The sequence below is a fragment of the Zeus faber genome (genome assembly GCF_960531495.2).
Source record: "Zeus faber genome assembly, chromosome: 1".
NCBI lineage: Eukaryota > Metazoa > Chordata > Actinopteri > Zeiformes > Zeidae > Zeus > Zeus faber.
The window spans coordinates 50392797-50408306 of NC_137193.1; the positions used below are offsets into that span (position 1 = coordinate 50392797).

General features: G+C 43.0%; 1 protein-coding gene across 1 annotated transcript; it reads left to right on the top strand.

Annotated features, from left to right (window-relative positions):
- Window positions 1–11909: 11909 nt before the first annotated feature.
- Window positions 11910–15381, top strand: LOC307227803 (polyadenylate-binding protein 1-like 2; the record flags this gene model as incomplete). Its single annotated transcript, XM_079997241.1, has 4 exons — window positions 11910–12075; window positions 12671–12864; window positions 14584–14699; window positions 15225–15381. 4 exons carry the CDS (start codon window positions 11910–11912, stop codon window positions 15379–15381), a joined length of 633 nt encoding a protein of 210 aa, XP_079853367.1.
- Window positions 15382–15510: the final 129 nt, after the last annotated feature.

Below are 15510 nucleotides of genomic sequence, written 5' to 3' on the forward strand. Positions count from 1 at the left end.
GGTAAACGAGGCGGCATTCGGGTCAGAATGAGGTCTCAACCTTACCGACCACCTCTGCCAATCATCCTTCTTGCCAACATCCAGTCTCTGGAGAACAAGATGGATGAACTTCGAGCGAGGATCAAATTCCAACTGTTGCGTCCTCTGCCTGACGGAGACATGGCTGAATCCGCTGGTGCCGGAGGAAGCCATTCGTTCAGCCGAGTCCTTCTCCGTGTTCCGCGGCGACAGATCGGGGGAGTCGGGGAAATCCAAAGTGGAGGCGTCTGCCTCATCGTAAACAACCGCTGGTGTAACCCCAACAACACCAAGTCTCTCTGCCGCTCCTGCTCGCCAAACCTGGAACAGCTGACAATCTTATGCCGTCCAATTTATCTCCCCTGGGAATTCAGCACGGTCGTCATCACACCTGTTTATATTCCACCACAAGCGGACACCGACACAGCACTGTCGAACCTGTATGATGTGTTGTGCGGATTTCAAAACAAACATCCCAATGCGGCTGTGGTGGTGACTGGGGACTTTAACAGGATGAACCTTAAAAAAGTTCTGCCTAATCTCTACCAACACATCAAGTGTGCCAAGAGGGGAGATAGAACCCTTGGACAATTGGTACACACCTTACAAGAACGGACACGAGACGTCTCACTCCCTGCTTTCGGGAAATTAGGTCGCGCCACGATTTCGCTGGTTCCCGTTTACAGGCCCGTGATTGCGCGAGAATTGGTGGTAACGAAGGAAGTGACGCAGTGGACGGACCAATCAGAGCCTGCACTTCAGGACGCTCTGACTGACGTCGACTGGGACATGTTCCAATCAAGTTCAAGTGACGTCAGTGAGTTTACGGACGTTGCGGTGGGCTTCATGGCTACGTTAGCGGACAGCATCGTTCCCACGGTGAAAGTTCGGATATTCCCAAACCAGAAACCGTGGGTCGATAAATACATCCGCTGCGCTCTGAATGCTCGCACAGCCGCTTACAAGGACGGTCTTGTATCTGGAAATATGGACAATTACAAAGCGGCATCATAAAATCTGCAGAGGGCTGTGAAGGACGCTAAACGGATGTACAGAGAGACTGTGGAGCTACAGATGGAACAACGAGACACCAGACGCTTGTGGCAGCGGCTGCAGAATATAACAAACTACAAGAGCAGCTCCTCCCCAGCCACGAGTGTTGATGCCTCCCTAGCCAACAAACTGAACTCCTTTTTTGCGCAGTTTGAGTCTGGCAACAGCACCGCTAGCTCGCCCGTTAATTGGAGTTACACTGCTGGGGATGAGCGCGCACTCTCAATGTCTAAGCCTGATGTCAGGAGAGCTCTGATATGGGTGAACACCAGGAAAGCTGTGGGCCCAGATGGCATATCTGGGTGAGTACTGAAGACCTGTGCTAACCAGCTAGCCCCAGTGTTCACTACAATATTCAACATCTCCCTGGCTGAATCAGTGGTCCCGTCCTGTCCCGAAGATTGCCTCTCCGTCATTCAGGCAGGCAGGAGAGGCGGCACTGAGGCAGGCACCATGGCCCTCACCTCGGTGGTCATGAAGCGTTTCCAGAGGCTGATTAAGGATTATATCTGCGCCTCCCTCCCCCGCACCTTGGACCCGTTGCAATTTGCGTACCAGCAGAACAGGTCCACGGATGACACGGTTTCCCAGGTACTGCACACCACGATCACGCACCTGGATGGCCGGAAGGGGGCCTATGTGAGATTGCTGTTCATCGATTATAGTTCAGCTTTCGATACCATAGTCCCCACCAGACTGGCTGTCAAGCTGAAGGAGCTTAGACGGAATACTCTGCTGTGTGCCTGGATCCTGGACTTCCTCTCAGCCCGGCCCTAGGTGGTTAGGGTGAGGAAACCACATGTCCAGCTCCCTCACCCTGAACACAGGATCCCCCCAGGGCTGCGCCCTCAGCCCCCTACTGTACTCCCTGTACACACATGACTGTGTGGTCAGGTCTAGCTCCGACACCATTGTCATGGGCCTGTTCACCGACGGCGATGAGGAGGCCTACCGCGAGGAGGTGACTGACCTGTCACTCTGGTGCCAGGAAGACAGCGTCCACCTGAACGTCAGCAAAACTAAGGAGCTGATTGTGGACTTTAAGCATGGATTACAACCGAGGACGCGGCGGCCCTTGGTGATTAATGGGACTTCTGTCGACAGGGTGAGCAGCTTCAAGTACCTGGGAGTCCACATCACAGAGGATTTACCATGGACTTTACAAACAGACAGTCTGGTGAGAAAGGCAAGGCAGCGTCTTTACCACCTAAGGCAGCTGAGGAAATTCCGGGTCTCGTGAGGATCCTCAAGTCCTTCTACTGTGGAGCAGTGGAGAGCATCCTGACAGGCAACATCACTGCCTGGTTTGGGAACTGAACTGCTCAGGACAGGCGGGCCCTGCAGAGGGTGGTGCATTCAGCTGAACGTACCACTGGAACTACACTCCCCTTCCTGCAGGACTTATACACCAGGAGGTGTAGTAGCAGAGACCACAGGATCATGAAGGTTCCTCATCATCCCAACAACGGACTGTCCCAGCTGCTACGGTCAGGCAAGCGCCTCCGCAGTCAAACAGCGAGACTGAGACAGAGTTTCTTCCCGCAAGCTTTAAGAACTGTCACACTGACCTCACCAGGGGTCCTCACTGAGCCACACACATAGGCTCCACTACTTTACTGTACTGTATGTAGCATACTGTACCGCATACTGTGTCACTGTTCTGGGTTGTTCAGTGTTACCGTATTGCTGCGCCATACTGTTGTATACTGTGCTGTATATCTCACAAACAGGACCTCACTTTATTCACATGCCACTTTAATGCACATATCTGTATATACAGTACATAAATAGCCTATCCAATATACATAAGTCTATCCCATATACATAAGCCTATTACCTTTATCTATTTTGTACCCCCACCCATTACCCTTGAGTTCTTATTTTATGTTATTTTATTTTATTCTATATATTCTATTTTATTCTATAGTGTTCGAGTTACTGCATTACATTTTAGGAATCAGTTAGTTAGCCAAGTAGAAATTTTTAGGTAGCTATTGTGTTCAGTCTAGAATATAATTTGTGTAATCACCTGGTGCATTGCATTGACATTTCACTGCATATATGTAGAAAAGTATGCATATGTATGTGACGAATAAACCTCTTGAATCTTAAATCTTGAATCTTAAATGCTCGGAAACTTGGTGCCGGGGTTATTAGGTTGATCTTGCTATGACGCAAACCGGGTCATTTCTCTCAGGCCCTCCCTCTGAATCATCAACATGTGCAACTTTCAAATTACTTACTCCAACTTCTCTTCTTCCCATTTATGGAGATTCACATGATTGCTCGAGAGCGATAGCCGTTGTGGCTTCGCCCCGCCCAGGTCTTGCGACTGAAGTTCTTGAAAAGTTTAACTATGATGATTTAAACTCACGAGTACAACAAAAAGGAAGGTTTTTTTTTGGTTGTTTGTCTGTCATTTGTTTTTTGTATAAAACAGTGTTCGTCCATCGTTGTACAACTAGTTGTGTTTGTGTTTCTATCTGTATAAACTGTGTTTTGTTTTATTTGATTGCATGAATATGTACAGGCAAGAGTGATACGGTGTGGTGTAGCTGGTTGATGAGACATACAGAGCATCTGTTTTATGTTTTGATGTCATAACCCCCACATTTTGATCTTCCTATTTGTGTTGTTTACATTAATGTACTTGACCCCATCTCTATAGGAAATGTTGGAGCCAATGCAGCCAACAAAGCCGCCGTACCCAATATTGCTCGTCTAATGATGGTTGTCTCCTCCACAGATGAGGACACAGGCTCACTAATCTGGTCTTTTCCTCTACTCAAAGGCATCCTGCACTGAATTATTGAAGTGGCAGAGTCACTTGGGATTGTATGTTCTGAGCTGTATCTCTCTCGCTAGCTTTTTATTGTTTTACTTGTTTGAATATGGTAAATATTATTTGTCAAAAAGGAGGGACAGTTAGAAAATGTTGTAAACATAATGATTGTGCTTTTGTTGCACCCTCAAGCAGACACGACTCCGTCTCTTCTATTTGGCAACTTTTATTCACATCAGTTCTTGGTCGTAACGGTTTAACACAAAGAAGACTGTCGCGATTTTCAGTACACGGAATGCAAATACAACGTGGCTCCATTCTCTCCCGCGCTCTACTGCGCATATTGATGACATCGCTCGCTCTACTGCGCATATAGATGACATCACTCACTCACGTTAATACTGAACTCAGACCTCTACTAAGTTACATTAATCAAAATCATATTTGGCACATTAACAATATCAAAATACAATGAAAAGGATGAATATCTTCTGTGTAAACAAATTAAATCTATTTCATCTTATTTTAGTTTAAATAACCAATATGCAAATTCTGTTGTTGGTCTTCTGACAGGTGGCTGAGGTCCACGGGCGGGTCCCAGGGCTCACCATGTGGCCCTCCACTTAACTGTTGCGCTGGTGGACCAACACTGCTGTCCGATGCCTGAGGTGTCTGGTCCTCAGAGGCCTTGGTCTGCAATAGGTAGATGGCATTGACACTGTGCAACAGACCAAGTGTATTGCGACTACAAAGCACAATGTCATTATCTGTTATATTTTCTACAGTCACCTCGATTTTGCAAATATCTTCTGGAGGAAGCTTAATTAACTGTTCTCTAATGGCAATGCCTGTTGGCCATGGCGCCTCATGGTTTGGCTCCAACACTACGTGTGACGTACTCAACACACTCTTGTTCAGCCGACCGCACTGCACTGCCATCACTTTGTTCTTCGTGATGGTCACTGGCTGTCTGCCTACTCTGGCTGAGTGGGGTTGGCTACCAGGCATTTGCTTTTTCAGAACAGATGAAACAGCTCTTACGGTTTTGTGTCCTACCTCCAGTGCTGAGCACAATCTCTTTACCATGTGACCAGAAAGAATACAGTCTTCACGTGTGTCATTTGTCAGGGCTAGTCCTTCAATTACATTAAAGCCAATGATTGGGCATTCCATGTCATGGCTAGCAACCAGGACCGGCACCACAACAGGTTTGTCACTCATCCCAGCCACTGCGTCTTTGGACAAGCTCACTTCAATTTCCATCCATCCCTCATTTGGTATGTCGGTTCCATTTGCGGCTGAGAGCTCCAACGATCCGTCATCAAACAGCTCTGTCACTGGTCTTACCTTGACGTCTGGCAGGTACTTTCTTTTCCAATTCGTTCCCACTTTTGATACCTGTGAACCAGTGTCCCACAGTATTGTGCTGTCAATTCCCCCTAGAGAGGCTCGAACTAGACATCTCTTCCCTATCAGCTTCGCTGTTTGTCGTTGTTTACCCGTGAGTGGTACTCCTAGACTGAACAGATCTATTTTCTCTATGCTTTCAGCAGGATGGTAACGAATTTCAATTTTGCTTGTGCTGGCTGAGACATTTTTCTTTCGACAACCCGATGCCCAGTGTTCTGTGCTGCCGCACTTGTAGCAGTGACCACACTTTCCATCAGGATTTGACTGTTGACATTTCTGACACTGTCGGGTATTTGTAGGCTTATGTTGTGCTCTGTATTTTCTATCTAGCTATTCACTCACTCTCCTCTGCTGGGATGGAGGGGTCTGCTGCAGGCTTGCAATTTGAGTGGTGAGATTCTGAATAGCTTCACATATGGATTTGTTACCTTGATCAACCTTCTCCATCAGTGTGTCACGTTTGTTTTTGGTTGGTTTGGGTACAAGTTCACTTTCCTCATTTTCCTCTTTAATAGCCGCCACTCTAATAGTTTTTGCTTTTGTTGCCCCTGACAACTTGTTCTTTCTTTCCATTTCAAGAGTGTAAACAGCAGTCACTCTCTCAAGAAGGTCTTCATCTGTCACTTCTGGATCTTGTAAGAATGGCCTCATGTCTGTTCGGATGGTGTCAACATGGAGGCCAGTCATAACTGTTTGGAGGAACTGATTTTGAATTAATTCTGAACTGTACTTTAAACCAGACTTGAATCTTTCTGAAGCAATGGCATTTTGTTGTCTGAGGTCCATTGCTCTCATCAAAAACTGTATGGGCGTTTCTTTTGGCTCCTGAGCTGCACGTGTGAGGGAGTGGTAAAGCTCTGTAGCATCCTTCTCAACGTAATGTGTCCGTAGAACTTGCATCAGAGCTTGCAGTGTCAAATCCACTCTACTTTCAAGGTAACTCTTCAGTTTTGTTCCCGGAGCTATGGCTTGAATGACGGCTTCTATGACTCCTCCTTCTTCTTTTGTCAGTGCCCTTTGAATTTGTCTTTCCAAACTAGTGTAGGTTAGTTTATCCTTTTGATTTGGTTCTCCAATTTGCCCAATTATTTTTAAATCTCTCCTGTACATTCGATGAACATAAGAGACATTCTGACTTGCTACAGAGGCTGTTGCCGCAGTTGCCTTGTGTGGCAAACAACTTCCTCTCTGTTCTTAAGGCTTAATGGGTTCACTTCCGTCTTCGTCCACCTATTGGTCTTTTTGAGGCAGAGGTTCATCGGCAGTTTTCCCTTCTAGTTCGTCAATTTCGTCATTTAGTTGTAAGAAAAGACTCATCCCTGCATCCTCTCTTGAAATGAAGCCTTCCTCTTCTATATATTGTAGAATAAGTCTCCTCAACTTACGGGTTACCTCTGTATCCACTGTAAGACCAAGTTTTTCGCGTACAATATGCAATTCCGGTGTGTTCAGTGTCAGCAACTTTTCTTCTATCTCTGCCACAAGACTTTCCCACTCTGACGACGTCTTTTGCACTTCAAACATGATAGAAAACTCTTACCTCCACCGTTCCATTTGTAGCACTGCAGTATTGATGTCCAGTAGGCTTGGTTAGTACTTGCCGTTCGCTCGTGACTTCTCTTTCTTTGTGGTGAAAAACGACAATATGACTGGGCGGAAAAAACAATTTTATGTTGCACCCTCAAGCAGACATGACTCCGTCTCTTCTATTTGGCAACTTTTATTCACCTCACTTCTTGGTCGTAACGGTTTAACACAAAGAAGACTGTCGCAATTTTCAGTACACGGAATGCAAATACAACGTGGCTCCATTCTATCCCGCGCTCTACTGCGCATATTGATGACATCACTCGCTCTACTGCGCATATAGATGACATCACTCACTCACGTTAATACTGAACTCTGACCTCTACTAAGTTACATTAATCAAAATCATATTTGGCACATTAACAATATCAAAATACAATGAAAAGGAAGAATATCTTCTGCGTAAACAAATTAAATCTATTTCAGCTTATTTTAGTTTAAATAACCAATATGCAAATTCCTAAATAATTCTAGGTGGCAACACTTTGAGCAATGCTTCCCGCATTGCTCAAAGCACAATCATTATGATGGACTTATGAAGTTGACGCTCTGTCATGGTTAAAATATTGTTTGGTGATAATTGTCATGGTTTTCAAAATGGTATCACAGTGAAGGTAAGCTCGACTGAGTTTCATTCCGGCTATTAGTGATGACGGGAATGCAATCGATCACATGGTGTGACAGGACTGTCCCAGCATGAAGTTCTGACCGGGAGACAAATACGGATAGGTCTGTCTTCTGTCGACAAAACATATATGAATTACATCACGTAATCAGTAGTGATCGGATTGTACAGTTAAGTATTTATCATTTTTAAATTTTGCTTTATAAATGGATTGTGTAGATGTGATTATGTTCAGGTAACATTCGAGAAATGCATTCTAGGACAATTTAAAAAGCCTTGCATGATTTACACACTGTCGGTTATTTTGTACCCTAATCGATATTCTATGGACATTATCTCCTACATATAAGACATTGTGATAATATTATTTTTGTTACACTAGGGTGCATACATACATTTTTGTACTGAGTCGGTCGTCGGCAATTCAACATAACTGTTTGGGAAATCACAGAATTATTCCACGTACCCTATTTTTCATGCGTGGACCTAGACCAAACAATGTTGTCATAATGTGTGTCTCTCACCCAAGTGTTTAAGTCTATGTGCCCAGGTCAAAGCAACACTACCCGTCCTACTTGAAGGACCACTACACGACCTCTGACCACGTGACTGGGTGGTGATTCGCGACTTCCGGATGAAAAGCTAGAACTCTGCCAGATCCTGGGACCGTTCTAGATCTTCCTTACCATGGTGGAAGAATGACCAACGTGGGTATATGCATCTCATTGCAAAAAAGTTCCTACTCCCCTCCAGCTACTCGTTGAGAAGACAACCTGAGTGTACGCCGAACACTGCTCACCCTGAAACTGTGATGGAACCATGTCAACAACACCTACATAGGCTACATGGGTTACCGCCATTCTTCCTACCACAGCCGAAGAAATGTGTGTTTTGGAAGCAGTTATCAAAGGGGCTTTTGACACCAACATTGGCACCCCACAGTCCGCTCCAACGCTGGACTTCTGCTCCAGATTTGATGACGCCTGGCCACTCGCCACCTTGTAATATGGTCATTTTTTTCCTTTGCCCCTCCATCAAAAGGGCTTTCTGGGTTTCCCACTAGGTTTTACCGGACGTCAAGGGCTAGGCTTTTTTTGATAACCAAATACGTGTTATTTTTAGGCATACCGTTTATTTCTTGTGTAACGATCATTTATTTATTGCATTGTTTCCCGCTTTATTCTTAGTATTCATTTACATATACCTTGGTTTTGAGTTTCTTTTTGTATTGTTTTGTTTCCTTTTTTAGTTTTGGGTTTGTGTTTCGAGGTTGGTTGTTGGTTTGTTTTCTGTCTGGGATGTGCTTTATGTACATATTTTGTTCCCTGTGTGTGTTTCATTTTCAGCATTCTGTTTTGACATTTTACATTTCATGTTTTGGTATTTCAGTTTTAAAATGATGTAGAATCAGGGAATTTGTCTTTAACCATATGAGCTATGAAAGAGTTACGTAATGATTTAATGAAAGATCAAGCTGACACTGGGGACCCATTTTCTTGGCTAAGAAATGCACTGGGGCCATCGATTTCTACGTTCATAAAAATATTGATACCTGTAGTGATAATGTGTTTGGTGCTATGTTACTGTCTGTTGTGTATAATAGCAAGTCTTTGTAAGATGATTACTGATGCCGGGACAGTTTGATGATTGGAAACCACCGTATGATGGCGACGGAGATATTGAGACACGGAGATGTTAAAATGTGAAGATGTTTGTCTTATTATGTTTATCATTACTTATAGGATGTGTTAGTCATTATGTTCACATAATTACTTTTGTTGTTGTCATAATATAGTGTAAATAACCCTAACTGGTCTTTTACTCTTCTCTAGTCAAATGTGAGAAGACAAGTTTGGCCAATTTGAGGTGGTATCCTTGAATTCTGTCTGGGATATTTGGTTATGAGTTTATATAGTTACATTTTATATTAGAGGTGTGTTTTCCCAGTAGATTCCAGCAAGACAGAATTGAAGGATATCTCTGCAGTATAATTGTATTGCATTCAATTTACATGTCATTTTCTGATTGAACTTTGCCTAAATTATATGAAATTTTAGCATTATTGCATTTTCCTTGAGGTGTTGTTCCAGTAGGAACAAAAGCAGGGAATGTGAGAGAAAAAATCTTATGCTACTATTTGAACTATTTGAATGAGGACAATTGCCTTTTATATGTTATGTGGGTTTAAAACATTGGCTCTGTGTTTTTGAGGAGCCCCCCCAGAGTTTAATTGTGAAGAGACTGTTCTTTCTCTACAATGTCAATTCTAATATTGAAGAACCAGATCACATTTTATCCTCATTCAACCTTGTATGGAGAATAGGATAACCCCAGGGGAGTTTGAAAGAGCATTGTAAGGGATAGTAGGGTTGCATCTGCGACCAGAGTTTGATAGTACCTGTGAAATCACTGTTTGAGGGAAACACCCGGGAGGCAATTGAGGGGCACAGTCTTGTAAATGACATATGACCAATGGCACACAAATTTTCTTTGGTATAAAACTGTCTTGGTCAGTAGTTGGGGCAGACTGATCAGAACATTGCTTTGGAGCAGCTCTGAATCTTTCTCCTTATTCTGCAGAATAAATATCTTTAATACTCTAGTTTTGTTTCCTTGTAGTGGGCAGGTTAGCCTCACCGACCATGCACAAGAATTTCTCCAACAGGCTTCAACACCAACACCCACAGCACCTGTAGGGCTGGGCTAGGACTAACTCTGTCCTAGATGCAATGGCATACAAATACTCTGTGTTGTATGCCCAGCAGCATGCTGACAGCACAGGTTATAAAATTAATTGATTAATCTTCTTCTTTGGACTGTTCCCATTAGGGGTCGCCACAGCAGATAATCTGCCTCCAATATCTTCGGTTCTGCGCATCTTCCTCCCTTACACAACCCTCCTGCTTGTCCTCCCCCACCACATCCATAAACCTTCTCTTTGGCCTTCCTCTTTTGCAGTGGCTGGCAGCTCCGTCCTCAGCATCCTTCTCCCAATGTAACTCTCATCTCCCCTACACACGTGTCCAAACCATCTCAATCTCGCCTCTCACTTTTTCACCAAACTGAGCTGTCGCTCTAATGTACTCATTCTTAATCCTGTCCATCCTTGTCACTCCCAATGAAAATCTCAACATGCTCAACTCTGCCACCTCCAGTTCAGCCACCTCAAATTTGGCTAAACAAATATTAATAACAAGATAATAACAAGATGAGTGTTCTGCCAGCACAAGTAATTAGGAATAAAAGCCATCAGTCACAAGAGCTGCTGGTTTACTCGTTATGACATCACGCATTGTCAGGGTTGTCATGACAACATCTGGAATTCTGTATATAATCATACGTGTATAAAGCAGTGTGTTTCTCAGATCTACTTCAGATGACGTCTGATTGCAGGGTGAGGGTAGAGGACAGAACACACACACACACACACCACACACACACACACACACACACACACACACACACACACACACACACACACACACGCACAAACACACACACACACACACACACATACACACACACTCTCTCTAATGATGTACCGTTTAGTAACAGAAGAGGGCGGTAATGCAGGAATACAATTGGATGCGAGCCTTAGGAGAAGTTTGGCAAAATGGTGAAATTCCTCTGCCGCACTCTTTTTTTCAACAGGAAATCTTATAGGCAAAAGTGTGTTCCAAAAAGTAATATAATATGTGTAATATCCTATACAACTGAAGTTCAGAGTGCCATTCTGATTAACAACTGCCATTTTAATGAACTATACTTAAGTCTGCTTTGGGCGGGAAAATAACCACACTACATTCTCCCAGTGACTTGACATGTGACATATGTGCATGTGCACATAAAAGGTATAAATTGCATTGCTTAGATATTTCAATTTGAGCAAGATGGGAAGTTGATGAATAATTTGATGTATTATATGGCTAAATGGGTTTGAAATTGTGGAAATTGATGCGACTTAACAAATGTGTGAAAAAGCAACCATTTTGAGCTGGAGACAGAGTGCAGACTGTCGCTAGTTAAAAATGTGTTTCAAAAGAGCGACAAGGATGTTTTTTGTCTTTGAATGATTTTGGCACCAAAAGTTGAATATTTATTAAACAGGCCACTGAACCTCTGACCCATATGTAATCACACTGTTCCAGATCAAGGCAGTCATTTTGATATCTCTGATATTTTATATACTCTATAATAAATGAATAAATAAATAATGCATTTATATGGCTTAAACTGTGGGAGGAGTACTTCAGTGGGAATTGTCTAGTTCAGAATACTGCTATAATGATGTCACAATGATGTAATGAAATAAAATCTGCCCCAACCATGAAATGTTACCTGACCCTTAGAGGAAGAAGAATTCACTTCACCCCTCCCTTTCACAGACAACGAAACGGACAACAGAAAATGACCTCCAGTGATTTCATCAACCCCATGGCGTCCCTTTATGTCGGGGATCTGCATCATGATGTGACAGAGGGCATGCTGTATGAGAAATTCAGCCCTGTCGGAGCCATCCACTCCATTCGAGTGTGCCGGGACAGTATCACTTGGCGATCCCTGGGCTATGCCTACGTTAACTTCCAGCAGCCGGCTGATGGTAGGCCACCAATTTGATACCAATTTGTAGTTTAATGCCTGTCATTGGTAAGAATGACAATCCACGGCAACCGGCAAGCATGAGGTAGCCTATTGTCCCTCCAAATGGCGTTGAGGGATTTAACTGTACCCCCCCCAATACATGGGTCTGCAGACACAATGTATGCATACATTGTTGGCCTTATTACAGGTATTGGTAAAGACTAGTTCACAGATTTGACTGACTAGGACTTGGGGTGGATTTCATGGTTGCATTATGTTGGGCTCTCTTACTGCATATAGACCCCAATAAATAAGCCCTGACGACAATGAAAATGTAATTTGAGACACATTTTAGGTGTGTTTGGAAATTTACTATACTATGATATCAAATTGGAGGTTCCAAACCGAATGGGCTTCAAATGTAGTTTTTGACTTTACCATTGGCAAATTAGTTCATAGTTTTTGTTTTTTTTAGGCAGAGTTGGTGTTTCCTCTGTAGGCGAGCATCAATTGAAACGTTTAGAAAATGTATTTCAGCTGTTGACAAATAGCAAATATATACTGGTACTTACTCAATAACCCTGACTTTTATCCGTCTCTTCCTCTCCCTTCAGCTGAGCATGCATTGGACACGTTGAACTTTGATGTGATCAAAGGGCATCCAGTCCATATTATGTGGACCCAGCATGACCCCTCACTCAGAGAAAGTGGTGTAGGAAACATCTTCATAAAAAACCTGGAGAAGTCTATCGACAGCAAGGCCTTGTATGATACCTTCTCTGGTTTTGGAAACATATTGGCTTGCAAGGTAAATGTTCATGGGTCAATTTTTTCCTGTCAACAACTGTTTTGGGCCCAGGCCAGGATAGGGAATCTTTCCTGTTTTGGAGGCAATTAATAGTTAATTACGTATATCATAGTGTGCCATAGACTACTATGAACTAACACGTTAATTACAAACCAATGAGTTGTTCTATCATGGCGAGTGTGTTATCACCGCCCAGTTGGAACTCAGGGAGGGAGACGCCCAGAGGGCATCCTTACGAGGGGCCTGAAACACTTAAGCTGCCTCCTCTGCCTCCTCTCAATGCAGAGGATTTTACTTATAGAGCGTTACACTCACTGACTCAGAATGGATGTGAACCTCTAAGCAAGACACAAAAACAATCAGGTAAGAAGTAAAAGTCCACAAAGTTTATTCCAAAAATCAGGCAGGGGTCAAAAGAATCAAAAGTATCAGAGTATCAGGAGTATCAGAGTCCAGGGATTCAAGAAGACGTTTGGACGGAAGGTACAGGAAACAGGAAGTAGTTGCGGAGGAGCTCAGCGTATTGCAAGAGACAATCTGGCAGAGAACAAAGGGAAGTAGCCTTATACTGAGGGATTAACAATGGAATGAGCTGAATGCGGGGGAAACCAGGTGAAGGGAAGGGAGTGACGGCAAAGTAAACGGGAGTGGGAAGATCTGAAATAACATGGAGGTTAGTGACATGGAATGAGGAAATGACCAGATGAAAAAAAAACATGAAAATTAATACTGTGAGATCAGGGAGGATTCACGACCTCCTGGATAGCCAAGCTCCTCATCTATGAAGCTGAGCCTAGCAACCCTAATTTAAGCAGCCTGAATCAAAAACCTCTTTCGGTCACTACCCAAAGCTCATGACCATAGGTGAGCCTTGTTACAAAGATTGACCAGAAAATTGAGAGCTTTGCCTCTCGACCCTGCTCTCTCTTTACCACAACAGATATAGTTAATTAGTTATTTTGTATACTTTATTGATAGGAAAAGTTCATTTTCTGCATGTGACCTATCCTAGTAACTACCCATCCTAAGTAGACACATCTAGGAGCAGTAAGCTGCAACGTAGCGTTGACTAAGGTAGCATACCGATGGCGTCGACAGGAGCGTCTAACCCTGACATGGCTGTCTTTTGGGGTGGTGGAAACTGGACCACCCAGAGGAAGCCCACAAGCACCTGGTACTGTTCCCAACATCCACATTGAAGAGGCATGTCAGCCATGACAGTCTCACAACATCCAGAACCTTCAGCATTTCTGGGTGGATCTTGTCCACCCCTGTTGCTCTTCCACTGCGTAATTTCCTGACAACCACTGCGACTTCTGCCAATGAGATCCCCCAGAGCTCTCCGGCCATGCCTCCTCCACAAAGGGCCATCAGTCCGCAGTTCCCCACCCTTGCTGAGAACAGCCTGGATGGTGTTCTGCTTTCCCCTCCTGGGCTGACGATGGTTTACCAGAAACTCTTTGAGGTCAGCCAAAAGTCCTTCTACATGTCCTCTCTGAACTCCTCCCACGCCCCAACTTGTGTTTCCGCAACCACTGCAGCTGTAGCCCTTCTGGCCTGCCGATACCTTTCTGCCTTTCTGCCAAGTTCTACAATGATTTGTTTTAAACGCTGATGGGGAAGGTAGCCTTTCAATACAATGTTATCCAGCGGCTTACTAAGGATTTACTACACTGGTTTTGCATGGGTGTGAGGCTTATGTTTTGCATTTTATTCCAGGTGGCCTGTGACGAGAATGGCTCCAAAGGCTACGGATTTGTGCACTTTGAGAATCACGAAGCAGCAGAACGAGCCATTGGAAGATTGAATGGCATGATGTTCAATGATCAAAAAGTGTAAGTGTGTGAACTAACTAAAACCTTTGTCTTTGACTCATCATGACGTTACATGAAGCTATTTTAAAATGTTCACTTTATTGCCATTTTTGCCAGTTTGCCCCAAAACTTCCCTTAGAAACTATGACTAAGTGATCATTTTTAGTTTTATATCTTTCCTTGAAAAAATTTGTAAATGTATTGTTTAATACCACTGTCAAATGCTTAGTGTACTGCATGCAGAGATTAGTAGAATGATTTTTTTTCATACTAAAAGAATATAATACAATATAATATAATATGATATAATATAATATAATATAATAATATAATATAATATAATATAATATAATATAATATAATAATTCATATAGACCTTGTACAAACCAAGACCATTAGAATATTTTGAAACATTGATTTGTATATCAGTTCAACATCCAAACATTGGATATCGATGTTATGATGATCTAAATGTTTATACCTCAAAATGTTTATCAAATACCTGATATTTGGATATTAATGTTGATGATTTATTGTAAAATGTAGATTTGTAGGTCGCTTCAAAACTCGCAAAGAACGTGAGGCTGAGCTGGGTGCCCAATTTGCAAATTTTAATATTGAGAGCTTTGGAGAAGAGTCTTCAGTCTTCAGCAAATATGGTGAGTTTAATTCTTGTGATAATTTTGTGAGGTCCAAAGTATAGAAAGGAAGCTTAAAATGTAAATACGTTTACGCTTAAAATGTAGATACATTTTTTACAAACTGTCATATTTGTGTCAACTCTTTGTTTCAAAATGATGCATGTCTTATAAAAATCCAAAACAGACAATGA